The sequence below is a fragment of the Sceloporus occidentalis genome, unplaced genomic scaffold (assembly GCF_023333645.1).
Source record: "Sceloporus occidentalis isolate IW3139 unplaced genomic scaffold, rSceOcc1.0.p SCAF_6, whole genome shotgun sequence".
NCBI lineage: Eukaryota > Metazoa > Chordata > Lepidosauria > Squamata > Phrynosomatidae > Sceloporus > Sceloporus occidentalis.
Window position 1 is genome coordinate 128,699,440 of NW_028316986.1, and position 13,302 is coordinate 128,712,741.

Sequence of the window (13,302 nt, forward strand, 5' to 3'; positions counted from 1 at the left end):
ATATTTTTCTCCAACAGAATCACTGGAAATTAAGTTTGTAGCTGCCCTATTTTAAATTAGTTTTTCATTTTTCCAATAACACTATAAATTAGTGTTCTGCACTCGCCTGGTAGCCAAATAAATATCTGCAGTGAAAACTTTATTAATGATGAAAGGCAAATTTTCAATGCCACACATAAAGACATTCATGAAATGACCCTTGGAATTATTATGAAGCACTGCATCTAAATCTCTATGTGCTGGGCAGAAAAAGTGGGAAGTGACTCAAGTACATGCAATAAAGAGAGTGCAAAAACATACTGGATTACAATGCTTACTGACTTTTCTTATATATCATGCAGAGCATAAAATTGTCTGATTAGCCTTTAAAGTTTCCATCAGTTTTCTTCCATTTCCAGAAATGAATGGCGTAGCTGTTTATGGGCCTTGTCAACGCTTGTGACTGAGTAACGCTTTCTAGCTGAGATCACTTTGGATCTCACATCCTCACAAATCTAGCCCTTTCATCAAAGTACTTAATGTACAAAACTGAGTCCTGCTGTTTTTAAATAAAGATGGACGTTTTAGTTATTCTGGAAAGGTTTCTGGTTAATGAGGCTCCACTTATTGTTTATGAGTTTGTGAAATGCTTCAGGACACTCCTGGCATAAAACTTTGTTAAACTGGAAACAACTCTCCACTCATTGCAGAAACAGAACCTGTGTGATCACTGATGTATAGGTAGGAACAAATTATGCCATGCTTCAGTATTTTCAGAATTCATCTACATTTGTCTTGTTGAAGGGGAATCCACATAAGTATGTGATGAAAGACCCTTGGCTGTCCAGAGAGGGAAATGCATGATACTGTGTGGTTTATGCTAGGAAACCATCAATTAAATTCAGTAAAAGCTTTTTTCCAGAGTAAGGAAGATGAAGGGCAGAGGTTATGTACTAGTGAGGATAAAACAAAAACATCATGGGAGATTCATTTCAAGTCTGAAATATAGGAAAGTCTAATCCAATTTCAAAGAGTGTTGCTGTGAAGACAGCTATGCTATTAATTTCAGAGTATTATAAAGATTTCTATACTGCAGGGTTGCCCAACTTGGAAGGAGGTAGGGGCCGAAATTAAGGTCAGCTAGGTTGTTCGGGCCACCAATAGGTTTAGGACAGTGAAATGCAGGACATTTAGGTGAAATGCAGGTCATTCGAGCAAAATGGAGGACAAGACCAAATAAAAGCGGGAAGCATATAAATGTAAATCCATACTTCTTAACCATGCTCAAAATGGAGGACGTTGTAGAATCCCTCCTCCTGGACAGGAAGGCAGGAGGGCATGTCAGGGAAAAGGAGGGAAAGTCTGGTCACCCTACCTAGGGGCAAAGCCTCCCTCCCTCCCTCCCTCCTTCTTTCTTTCCTTTTTTATTTCCTTGCATCTTTTTTTCTTTCTTTCTTTCTCTCTCTCTTTCTTTCTTTCTTTCTCTCTCTCTCTCTTTCTTTCTTTCTTTCTTTCTTCCTTACCCTGCTCCCTCCCTCCCTCCCTCTCTCCCTCCCTCCTTCTTTATTTCCTTGCTTCTTTCTTTCCTCCCTCCTTTCTTCCTTTCCCTGCTTCCATCTTCCCTCCATCCCTCCCTTCTTGTCCTTTCTTTTCTTCCTCCTACCCTCCCTCCCTTCTTTCCTTTCTCCTTTTTTTCTTTCTATAGGAGGAGGAGGGGGAAAGAGACAAGGACATCCGCCCACTGCATTGTCTTCCTCCTCCTCCTCCTCCTCCTCCGAGTTGTTCACTTTCAAGAGGGAAGGCTACCTGCCTGGCAAAATCTCCAGGCCACTCAAAGGCGAACAACACAGCAGAGGAGTAGCAGGACAATGTGGTGGGTGGGCTTCCATATCTCTTTCTTCCATCCTCTCTTGTCTTTTTTCCCCATCGCTGGGTGGCCGCCTTGTGAGGAGGAGGAGGGGGAGGGGGAGGGGAGGGGGAGGAGGACTGGGGAAAGAGACAAGGCAACCCACCCACCCTCTTCCTCTTCTGCCAAGTCGTTCATCTTTGAGCGGCAAGGCTGTCCCCCCCGGCAAAAACCCCAGGCCACTCAAAGGTGAATGACATGGAACAGGACAAGGAGGACAATGCGGTGGGTGGGTTGCCTTGTCTCTTTCACCCTCCTTCTCCTCTGCCGAGTCGTTCACTTTTGAGCAGCCTGGGGGCTTTGCCAGGTGTGAAGCCTTGTGAGGACGAGAATCCCGAATCCCAGGCCACCCGCCAAAAGCACAGCAGTCTCCTCCTCCTCCTCCTGCCCCCCTACTCACCCAAACCAAGGGCCTAAGGCCCGATCCTAGGCTGCTTGCCAAAAGCACAGCGGCCTCCACTCCCATCCACAACCTGCCCTCTCTCGCTGTTTTGGTCTCTCACTCCCTGCTCTCTCTCTGCCCTCCTGGCTCTACTCTGCCACTTGCTCTGCAAAAAGCTGGTCCCTCTGGGCCTGCGTGGCCAAAGGGGTGAGAAGAGCTGTAAGCCTGTCTCCAGCAAAAGCTCTCCTGGGAAGGAGAGGCAAAGTCTGGGGGAAGAGTCCATTGCTCCTGTCCTCCAAAGCCCCATGCAATCAGGGAGGACTCTGGGAGATGGGACAGCCTCCTCCTCCTGACCATTTGGCCTCAGGCCCCCAGAAATCCTTTGGCGGGCCACATGAGCCCTTACCCTCTCCCAGGCCGCATGTTGAGCACCCCTGCTGTACTGCCTCATATCAAAGATATGTTGGTTTACAAAAATGGAAAAATAGAAATAATTTATCACCCTCACTTTTGTCTCTGTCCTGGGCATGGGCAGGGAAAATGCGTGGCTGGATGAAAATAGAGTTTATCACACACTAAACTTTCGGCAAGGTGTCCCCATGCCATCGCCGATCCTAACCCATCCCCGAGCTGGGCTGAAGTGCACGAATTTTTCTCAGCCAGAAAGCTTTCCAGCTGAGCAAAATTCACATGCCGTAACCCAGCTCAAGGATGGGTTAGGGTCGGCAATAGCATGGGGATACCTTGTCGACATTTTAGCATGCGATAAACTCTGTTTTCACTTGGCCACACGTGTTCTCTGCCCGTGCACAGAACGGAAACAAAAGTGCATGCAATAAACTCCATGTTGGTATGTAACCATGACAGTTATGTAGCTTACTGGTCAGCAGCTACTGCAATCAATGAGAGTTTGTTCCCTGTGGTTGGGAAGCAGTTGATTAACATTCCCACCCCTTTATGCAAACAATCTACATTTTGACCGGCAGAAGCAGCATCCCTGTCCTAATCCCTCTTTGTAGCAGAGATCGTTCACATGAGGGGGCAGTTAGAATTTCATTTAGCCACTTTCTGTGTGACAAAAGAACAGACCACCAATGATCACAGTGGCTGCTGCCCAGTAAGTAGGGATTGGGGGATATTTGCAGTCTCTACATAGCTACTAAACTAGCTGTGTAACTATGGACCTTGCCACATTGGCCCCGGGACGTGATGGGGGCATGATGAAAGGGAGCGGGATGAGAACAGAATGGGGGCTATCACCCATTTTACCACATGCCGGAATGCCACCAGAAGTTCCCATTGCATTCTTGATCTGTCCCACAGGAGGCAATTTTCAGGAACTGTTTAGAAGCGTTCCTGAAAATTGCTTTCTGGGGGATGGATCAGGAATGCAATGGGAACTTCCAGCGGCAGTGGCGGCATTCTGGCATGCGGTAGAATGGGTGATGGCACCCATCCTGTTCTCATCCCATTCCCTTTCACCACGCCCCCATCACGTCCCAGGGGCAATGCAGTAAGGTCCTATTTGTAACTGTCGTAGAGATTCCTTTATTTGCAAAATTGTTTTAAATTGTTATATAATTTTCTATTGTTTTAGCTTTCATTAAAGTTACTTAACTTCATTCCACCTTGAGATTTTGAATATGGAGAAGGAAAGATTTATTATGAAATAATAAATAAATATTTGTTCATAAACAAGGAGTTTCTAAATGAAAACGGCTCCTATGATGTGACTATGCTACATTCTGGTTCTCTGAGAGTCTTACTAGCAAGACAACACACAAGGTGATCTTATATCTTGTGTATATTTGAGCTGAGATGGAAATAATATTCAATGTTGTTTGTTGCTTGTGTGAAGAATAGGTTTCTTATCAGCTGGAAACCCAACTGGAAAGAATAACACAACATAAAACAAAAGTAAACGATCATTCTCTTTGCCCAAATACCACCAGTTCTGCATGTGTAAACAAATCTTTAACATTTGTTTGTGGAAACTAGGAAGTGTATTGGGAAAAAAACTATTTTATGCATAAAGATTAACAATATTTGCAAAAGCACTATTCAACAAAAACACATGAGGCTTTTTTAAAATGCAGAATGTGCATTGTTTTGCACAAACCCCAACCATTTTGCAAAAAAATCACATATGTTTCTTGAAAATAGTCTGGAAGCCAAACTTTTTGTACACAAAACCTCATGTATTTCTGCACAGAATAATTTTCTGAAATTTCCTGAAAACCCAGAACAAAAAACCTTGTAAGATTTTGCAATCATGGGTGGGAAAATGTATTATTACTCCTTACACTGTTAGTTAAGAGTTGTAAGCCAAAATATGGATGGACCCATATAACAGCTTCCATTATTGCAACTAGCGACTGCTTCTACCAGCCATTCACTGTTCTTAAGTATCATACCTGGTAATGCTAGTGATAGTTGGGTTATTAGATACTTTCCAGTTATAAAAAGGTGTAACTGATGCCTCTGTTTTGGGATAAACAAACAAGCTTCATTTATATACCGCTCCATAACGCCTAAGCAGTGTCTAAGCGGTCATTTTAGCGACCTCGGAAGGATGCAAGCCTGAGTCGAGCTTGAGCCCTTTTCCTGGTCTTGAACTCAGAACCTTATGGTTTTGAGTGAGTGGCTGCAGTACAGGCATTTAACCACTGCACCACCAGGGATACCTGTGGAAAAATATGGTACTCTTCCTAGACTCCTCTCAGAGGTATAACAGATATGATATGGAATTCCTCAACATATGATTATGAAGATTATCGCACCAGGTTCTTGGCCCGGCCCGGCAGGAAACGGAAACGAGTGGGGGACGGATTTTACCGCACACACCTGTCCCTCACTCGTTCCGTTCCCCCTCTCTTCCCTGCCCATTCCGTTCCAGAGGGAATGCTTTTTGAGAACTGTTCAGAACAGTTCTCAAAAATTTCCCCCTCTGGAATGGATTGAGTATGGAAGAGAGGGGGAACGGGACGAATGAGAGATGGGTGCGTGTGGTAAAATCCGTCCCCCACTCGTTCCGCACTCGTCCCAGCTCCTTCCGTTCCATGCTCAGAACAGAACGGAAGGAGCCAATGCGGTAAAGTTCTATGTCATACAAGTACAAGTGGTAGTGACAGGGCCTTCTCAGTGGCTACTTAGGTTCTGGAACTTCCTTGACAAGGGAGGCCAGAATGAGCTCTCTTTTTGCTTACCACCCTTTTCTAGGCAAAGACCTATTATTATTATTATTATTATTATTATTATTATTATCATCATCATCATCCCAACAGGCTTTGGTCTGCCCTGCTTAGAGTCTCCTTAGACTTCCCTACCTCTACTTAGTATTCGTGGCTCATATTTAAAGCACCAGGAGCCTTTTTGCACTGTACAATTACAGCACTATGATTCTAGTTTAGGGAGACTTTTTTTGAATTCTCAGCCACAGAGCTCATTTGGTGCCTCTAACCAAACTGCAAATCCTAGGATTCCATAGGATTCAGCTGTGGCAGTTGAAGTAGAATCATAGCCCTATACTTGTGTAGTGCGAAAATGCACCAGGAGATGGATTTTCTTCCTAAAATGTGAAGGATCACCATCCCAACAGTGCCTTTAGTCTGACAGGTTCAACCTTCTTTTGATTTCCAAGGACATTCCTTTGGGTGAACCCTGAACTTCCCATGGCAGCAGGCTTTCCACAACAGGATGAGAGGCCCAATGACTGTGTTGGGTTCCAAAGCCGTGATTAGATCTTGACCTGACTTGTTAAACCCGAAGGCACAGCAAAACTTTAAAGAAGATTGCTGCTGGCCACAGGGAGAACTTCCCTAAATGCTTAGGATATTAAGTAGCATTCCTTTCAAGTAGATCAATTGTGCTGAGATGCATGAAGTAGCCTTTCCATCAAATAGATCAATTGACATGAAATGCATGATTATATTTTATCCCATAAAAGCTCTTCACCATTTTCTCTTACTAGCTATGTTCATTCGTCATTGTTCAGATTTAAATACCTATTGTCCAATTATCATTTTAAAACTACTCATCAGTTTAGGTTACCTCAAGGTTAATGTTTTGCTTTCACTTAAGCTGTATATTGCACTGAAATAACAGAAAGACAGTTTGAAACAGAGGAATTTACATAGGTGCTATCATAGGCATAACAGAAGTTTGGATCTAAGCGGCAAGAGCTGTTCATTAAAATTAAGGGCAATAAAAGCCAGGGCCAGTTCAACTCATGAGCAGAGACGTGAAGAATATTCAGAATATTAGAGTCTCATCCTTGATAAGAATGAGTAATAGCAGGGCAAGATACCACACTGAAAACAACGTAATTGCTACAAACTTTTTCACCCCAAGAGTAAAGAGATCAAAGCTTACTTCCAGCATCATCAACAATAGCAAAGAACATTATAATACAAATACCCTTCATGGTATTTTGGTCTGAAGAAAAGGCCTGAAATGGTCTGAGGAAAAAGGCCTGAAATGTGAAAAAGTGTGGGGAAATGTACAAAAAACCTTTCATCATCCTAAGCAGGGAGAAAACTTTTGAAATGTTTACTACTTTTCTGGATTACAATTTTCTGAATCTCTAGCTACCATGGCCAAAAAGTAAGTTTGGATTCCCCAAAAGTAACTTTTCCAAGGTCTCCACACACATCTGAGAATTTCTGCTGATCAGTTTGTTTATACTGATCAAAGGCCCCTGTCTGCTAGAGTTGCAGTTGTAACTTACCTTAAAGTGGGTAAAATGAGGTCTAGATTTTTGTACAGTACTGCTCCAAGCACAAATACAGTGGATTCATCTAGTTCTAAAATGAAAGAGGGTAAGGTGAAAGGGAAGAGACAGAATACAAAACATACATTAATTCTCTTGCTTTCTGACTCTTTTCAACTTAGGCATCATCTGCACAGCAAAGATTTTACACCGCTTTAACTGCCATGGCTTAACGCTATGGAATCCAGGAAACTGTAATTTGTTGTAGCAGTAGAGCTGTCTGAAAGAGAAAGCTAAATATCTCACAAAACTACAAATCCCAGAATTCCATAACACTGAGTCATGGCAGTTAAAACAATGTCAAACTGCATTATTTTTGCAGTGCCAATGAGGCCTAAGTCAGCAGAGGGGTGCATGGAATAATATTTATTATTGTAAAAGAAGTTTCATCTTTAAGGAAAATATAATTGTAACATGAAAGAAATATGATTCATCATATTCTGTCATCAAATATTATATATATATATATATATATATATATATATATGGGGTAAGTGCACGCACACACACACAATTGGGACATCTCACATGATTTAAGGCACTCAGTAGAACGGCTCCTTTGTGAGAGTCATCATTTGTGGCTAAACCATTCCAGCATTTTATGATACATTCTTCCTTGATTATGAAAGATTCATGGGAGTTATTCTTAGAAGACATTCTCCTCCTCATAACACTGAAGAGGTTAGACTCTCCATTGCAGTTGTTTGAGACTATAGTCATCAAGTTTTGCAATCAGAAATCAATGCATTTGGTCCTGGGAAAGGTTCAACACTAAAACAATACGAAGAGTGTTCTACGCATCATGCACTAGGGAACTGCAGTTTGTCAGAAGTCAACATGGAAGCATAGCCAACCCTATTTAGGCCACCTGTGTGAAATCCATGTTTGCTGCATCCACAATTCCATGATTCATTCACATACGGAGGGCAGATAATCACAGGTTTATCTCTTCACATTACTCTACCAGCTGGCTCTCTAGCATGTGCACATAAAGGACCCTAAATTTAGCCATACTTTACAGTGGGAGGCTACAGCTTTACCTTGGCTGCATAGCTTCTTTCCTTCCCAATCAACTGCAAATTATACTGTACACCCAAACTCACCAACAGACCACTCAGAAGGATGGGAGAGGAGGAACTGGGTCTTCTGAGCTCTATGATAATCCAGAGCAGGGAAATAACTACTTAAAGTAACTACTTCCTTTTTGAAATCACCAAAGCATTAACTAAGCATTGGAAATATAATATAAAGACCCAAATTTACTACTTCTGCCATTTACTACTTCTTCATTTTCACCATTTTTATAGATGAAAGAGATGAAGATGGCTCACTAAGGTGTGTTTTAAATAACAGAACAATGGCTTACAACATTCTCAGTTTTCTAAAGTAATGAAAATGGAACAATTTAGTTATTTTCAAATAACAGGAAAGCAATTTTAAATTGCAGTTATATGTGTAACTATCTACTTGGAGCTGGATTTTTTCCTATAATTTTTAACTTTCTAAGTTATAAGTTCCAAATACAAGAACTTGCTAAACTCTGTGATTATTTCACATCACACACAGAGCTCCATTTTTGCAAGGATCAAAATATCTTGTAAAGAGGCCAAAAGATTATAGCAGTTACTCACACCCCAAACCATTAAGGCTGCTCATGAAGCATGCACACAGGTCGAGACTCATCTCTGAGGATTTATCCCATCAACCCCTGTTGTCATCACTACAGCTTTGGTTGCTAACTTCCTTTTGGTCCAAAGGGAAATAGAAATACCAGTGTGCACCTTAATATATGGCAGCAGAAGCATCCAGGGGCCAAAATGAGGTCTCCAAAGAAATCCAAAGATTTCAGGTCTACAGGTGTAAGAACTGTATCATGGAAATATGTGAGCCAGCCATGTCATAACAAGACTATCTTAACTTCAGAGGATTCTTTCTAACATTGTTGCCTCAACCTCAACCATGCTTGCTAGATACAAGGAGTTTGTGCACAAAGATTGGGCTATAATACTAATCATCAGATGGATGGTAAAATATACTGATCAAACAAATGTACAATCTCAGAAACCAGAGATTCCATGCTCTCCAATTTGGACACCTCACTGTGATCTTGTCCTACTATATTCATGGATTCTGCATCCATGGATTGAAAATATTCAACAATTTAAAAATTCCCAAAAGCAAATCTTGATTTTGCCATTTTATATAAGATTTTATTACATTACTGCATATAATGGGACTTGAATATCCACTAATTTTGGTATCCATGGGGGTCCTGGGGGATCCATGGGGGAGCCAAATCCTAGCAGATACCAAGGGCTCATTGTATGTGGATGGGGTGCTTTTTTGTGTATTTTACCTGTTGACATAGGAGTGAAGATATTTTTTGGAATGACAACTCTGTCTTCCGAGTTCCGTGCCCATTCAACCATCCCTTTCCTTCCTTTCATGGGGAAATTGATGTCCGTTAGAACAGATGCTGCAGGTAGCTTCTGAATGCTAGCCACTATTGAGAAAAAAGCATACAGAAACAAGTGTCAAACACAACTCTGGGTTTACACTTCACAGTAATGCTATTAAGCTGGATCACAGCTGGAAAAGTAAATACGACTCAAAGTACTGACAAGGAGAAAAAGTGCTTATCATAAAAACATCATAAAGAAATCCATGTACAATGTAATCTTATATACATTTGATCAGAAGGAAGCATCATTGAGTTCAGTGGAGTTACACCCAGGTAAGTATGTGTTAGAGATTGCAAGCTTACAACAACAGAAGTGAAGAAGATGACAAGCTTATGAACGGTTAATAGTTAATACTGTGGACGAATATTATGGCCTTGATTCTCTCACTTGTCAGTCAGGTTCAATATCTTAATCAGAATTATTCACTTTGTTGGCTCATGCCCTGAAATTCATATGGAAGAACATAGTGGAGCCATGTCTTTAGAGCATATTCTTGAACTGATTGAAAATGACAGAACTAGGAAGAGGATGTTACAAATTGCTAGGGGAAATATAACTTCTAGAAACAGGCTAATGAAGCAATAACAATGCTGCTATCCCTTGAACGACAAAATAAGATTTAAAAACAAGCCCCATTAAGTAGATTGACACATTAGCAGCCTGTAGTCTGTTTTAGGACAAAGCAAATGTAGAAACCAGTATCTCATAATGCATTTTCCATTACTCCTCACCATGAAATGTAATTAGCATCATATTATTACTCTCTTGCTCAGCACATTTAGCAAGCAAAATGCTACGGAAATCTTATTTCATTTACCTTCACTGTGACTGGACAACTTCGGCTTTTCTTTGGTAAGAATTTATTCAATTTTGAAAAAAAAAATCTGTTCATGTTCAGGATGTGACATTTAAAAAACATAACACAATAGGAGCAATCAAAGTGGACAAATATATCCATGCAGGCCAGGGACTTTGAATCTTTAGCTTTTAAAACCATGTCTTTAAATCCCTGTGGATTCAACCATGTTTTTAGTACTGAATTAGGTTGGACACCTCTTTCTTTTTATTCTTGGCAGGTTCTTCATTATTGACAGCTGTAAGGTAGGCAGGCAGAGTGCAATCCTTTCCATACTAGGAATAGCCCCGCCAATTGGGTTTGGTCACTGCAAATGGCTAACAATTTGCATTTGCATTTTGAATTCATAAATTATTACATAGAATAAAAAAAGCATGAGAATGTTCTTTAAAGGATTATGGGAGAAAGTCACAGTGCCAAATCTTTCCATCATTAACAAAGACCTTTGAAGCAGGACACTGATTCTCATGTTATAGATAGGAAAGTGAGAGATTGAGACAATGTGAATTGCCCAAGATTATTTTTACTTTGCCCTATTTGTGTGCATTCTGTTTTACAAAAAGACTTATACCCAGAATACACCAATTCGGTTATAATAATTAGACAAAATGTTTCGTTGTCAGTTTTTTTCAAAAAGTGTTTTAAATAGTTCAACCTCTACTTAGACAAATCTCTGTCCCAGTCCAAATGCAATAAATCTTAATCCATAGTTTATATCAACCATGGTTTGCTGAACAAATCAGGATTGGGTCAAATTGAATTGCTTAATGTTGGCTTGTTTTCCTCTCACCTCCTCTAAAAGCCCACCTAAAATTTGAATTATGTACATTTTAATTATGTAATTGTAATGTTAGACTGGATCTATAGTTTTCTTAATAAAGGTTTCTGGGTTTTACTAATGAACCTGAGTTTCTGAACTTCGGTATCCTGCTGGATTTGACGTTCAGATTCCACTTTGCCTAGAATTATTGCAACTGGTCATCTCAGAACTACAAATGAGTGAACTGTAGGGATTCCCAAAATGAAAATCAGCACAAAAAAAGTTATCTCCTCACAACAACGTTTCAAAATGAGCTGCTTTTAACCACAGCATCTCCAGCATACCACCAGCATCTGCCACCATACTGAATAATGAACACAAAATACCTTATTAGGTGACAGAAAGTTTCATGCCACTACATGTCTCCTCTTTTCTGTAACAACTCACTGGTGGAAAAGCGGATGAAACTCCATAGAATTTAATCTAATAATTGGTGGTTAATAATTCAAAGATCAAAGGTCTTCCTTTAATGTATAGGCATCATTAGATCAGGATGATTGTAAGGCTGCTCCCCTATACCATAAGATTACTGTGAAACTAATTGGCCTTGGTTAAACAGTGGGTATGGAGCAATGCAATGTTTTGTATTCAATAGATTCTGCATCCATGAATCCCACCATCCACATCTTGAAAATATGCCCCCACAATAAAATAAAACAATTCAACAAGCAAACCTCGATTTTGCCATTTAATGATAGGGACACCATTTTACTACACCACTGTACACAATGAGACTTGAATATCCATGTATTTTGGTGTACACGCTGGGTCCTGGAACCAAATCCCAGCAGATACCAAGAGCTCACTGTACTTGCCAAGGTATAAAGATGTGACATAACAGATCACACTTAATCAAAGCAAAGGTTCACAAATCAACCTCAAACTGTTGTCTATGTTTTTGGGTGTTTGTCCCCAAACTAGCCAAACGATGAGCTGAGTCATATTTGAACATAGAATCAAGCATGCATTAACCTACACCAACCATTGTTTAAACTGCACCTAAAGCAAAACACTGTACAGTGGGTCCTTGTTATCCACTGGGGTTTAGTGCCAGTGCCCCTTGTGGATAACAAAATCAGTGGTTGCTCAAGTCCCATTAAATACACTGGCATAGTAAAATGGTGTCCCTTATATAAAATGGAAAATCAAACTTTGCTATTTGGAATTTATACTTTTGGAATATTTTCAAACTGTGGATGCTTGAATCCATGGATAAGGAGGTAAGGAGGGCTGACTGTACTAAAATGGGTTTTATTTTCTTGCAACACTGCTTCCCCTCTGATATTTTTAGCAAATGTGTTTAGGATAAACCATAATACTAAAGGCACTCACTAATCAGTAAGTGCTATTGAACACATTGCATTGTGATGTTAATTTACAAAATCCAATAAGCCATTACAGTTGGTTTTAATTCTATGTAGAATGTAATATATACCCAGCATATCACAGCTGCAAATGCAAATATGAGATAGTATTTTTAATGCAAATGCATAAATGCTTCTCTATTACCATTGCTGCTGGGGTGGAAAATAGAAGAAGAATAATAATAGCAATCCCATGCTGATAGAGGTACCCTGAAATTTTGTTTACTCATTTCCCCCTATTTATAATGCAGTTATCCAGAAATCACTTTTATTGTGGCTTTAGTAATCTGAGTATGATTCCATGGCAACACTGCCAATTTCAAGTGAGATTCAGGCAACTTCTAAGTCTGTGTGCCATTATTCACATTCTCAGAGATGATAAACAATCTGTTCAGAGCTCTGTTTCTAATGTGAGCCAGGGTGGTAATTGTTCTTTGCACACTGCTTTTTCTAATCATTTTACAATAAGGGTAATAGGGTTCATGCCATATGCACATTGCCTCTATTGACAATAAATGAGCATAACCAATTTGCTGCAAGTGTCCCAGAGAGGGGCGAAAGAGAAAGGCAATGGGGACATCTCTAAAAGCAGTCAGAACAGAAAATAGCAGCACATAGCAGAAAATCATTTGGCCTCTCACAGGTGGATTTCATTTCAAAGGAAACTATCATTCAGATCAAGAGACAGGGAAAATTAAGACAATATTAGCTCTGCAAAATAGATTGCTTGACAATTGGCCCCTAGTTCTAAATTATGTATTATCA

At 40.3% G+C, this 13,302-nt stretch overlaps 1 protein-coding gene across 4 annotated transcripts in view; it reads right to left on the reverse strand.

The window, feature by feature from the left end:
• Positions 1–13,302, reverse strand: part of LOC149311395 (adhesion G protein-coupled receptor B3) — a 640,955-nt gene that overhangs the window by 300,253 nt on the left and 327,400 nt on the right. For all 4 annotated transcript variants that reach the window (XM_089530992.1, XM_089530991.1, XM_089530988.1 and 1 more), the window contains 2 exons: positions 9,392–9,538; positions 6,994–7,069 (listed from right to left, as the gene is read on the reverse strand). In XM_089530992.1, the coding sequence (XP_089387118.1) occupies positions 6,994–7,069; positions 9,392–9,538 (223 nt within the window). The remainder of the gene's footprint in view (positions 1–6,993; positions 7,070–9,391; positions 9,539–13,302) is intronic.